At 37.4% G+C, this 1,140-nt stretch overlaps 1 protein-coding gene across 1 annotated transcript in view; it reads left to right on the top strand.

Annotated features, from left to right (window-relative positions):
• LOC102828454 (chromosome unknown open reading frame, human C10orf76) overlaps positions 1–1,140 on the top strand; it is a 263,323-nt gene that overhangs the window by 31,184 nt on the left and 230,999 nt on the right. Inside the window, exon 5 of the mRNA XM_006831279.1 lies at positions 552–659. Coding sequence (XP_006831342.1) covers positions 552–659 — 108 coding nt within the window. The remainder of the gene's footprint in view (positions 1–551; positions 660–1,140) is intronic.

Genomic DNA, 1,140 nt, shown 5'->3' with positions numbered 1-1,140 from the left:
AGAATTCTTTAAAATGATAAACTATTATGTAAATATTAAAATTCATTTAAATAAAGGGCTCTAACTCAAGAACTATTTTTAAATTTTGAATGTCACCGTCTAGTCTTTGTCTGCAGTATAATATTTAAAAAGAGTGTGTTGTTGTTAACTGCTATCCAGTCGGTTCTGACTCATTATGTGACCTTGTATAGGCTTTGAGTCTTCATGGGAGCAGAAAGCCTCATATTTCTCCTGTGGAGCAGCTGGCAGGCTTGAATTGCAGACCTTGTGGTTCGCAGTGTACTGCTTATTGTATGGAGCCACTGCACTCCCCAAAGATAATAACAAACAAACAAAAAGGATGGCAAGAATCTCAGTTGCTGTTCCTCTCCTAATTTCTGGATTGTGCACATACTAAGACTCAGACTGTGTTGGAGTTCAGAGTAAAAGAAAGTAAAATGTCAACTATGTAAGGAGGAGGTTTTGATGTTTTAATATGAGGCTGCAGATTCAGTATCCTTGTAATTTTGAGATTTCCTTTCTGGAAATAATTTTTTATCTCGTCTTTGCAGACCTTGTGTGCACTCATTCGAGGAGTCCATCAGAAGAATAAGTCTACCTCTGGGTTTGACATTATCAACATGCTGATGGGTTTTGATAAAGCAGAACTGTGTATGAAGGTGAGGCATAAGCTACAAATGTGCTTGTGAATGGTTGCTTCTGACAGCTGTTCATGGATACCATTTGCAGACAGATACACTAAAATAATTGAATTCAGATATTGATGATTGGTTTTGATATTGATGTTGAATCTTTTTATTTAGCAGATTTGGCTTATCTGAATAAAGGGAAATTTTCAATTCAAATTTGAATTGAGGCATCGTTTTTCTGCAGTATAAAGACTGAGCAGTGTATTTCACAACTTGTATCATTTGATCATGTAGTCTCAAAAACATTTATGAATTTAAATGCTTTTAATTTGTTGTTGTTGTTGTTGTTAGGTGCCATCGAGTCGGTACCGACCCATAGCGACCTAATGCACAGCAGAACAAAACACTGCCCGATCGTGCGCCAACCTCACTACTGTTGCCACCATTGAGTCCATCCATATTGCCACTTGGCCAATACATCTAGTTGTGGGTCTTCCTCTTTTTCTCTGAC

The sequence above is a fragment of the Chrysochloris asiatica genome, unplaced genomic scaffold (genome assembly GCF_000296735.1).
Source record: "Chrysochloris asiatica unplaced genomic scaffold, ChrAsi1.0 scaffold00003, whole genome shotgun sequence".
Classification (NCBI taxonomy): Eukaryota; Metazoa; Chordata; class Mammalia; order Afrosoricida; family Chrysochloridae; genus Chrysochloris; species Chrysochloris asiatica.
Note: the sequence above shows the minus strand (reverse complement) of the source record. Positions and strands in the feature narration are given on the sequence as shown.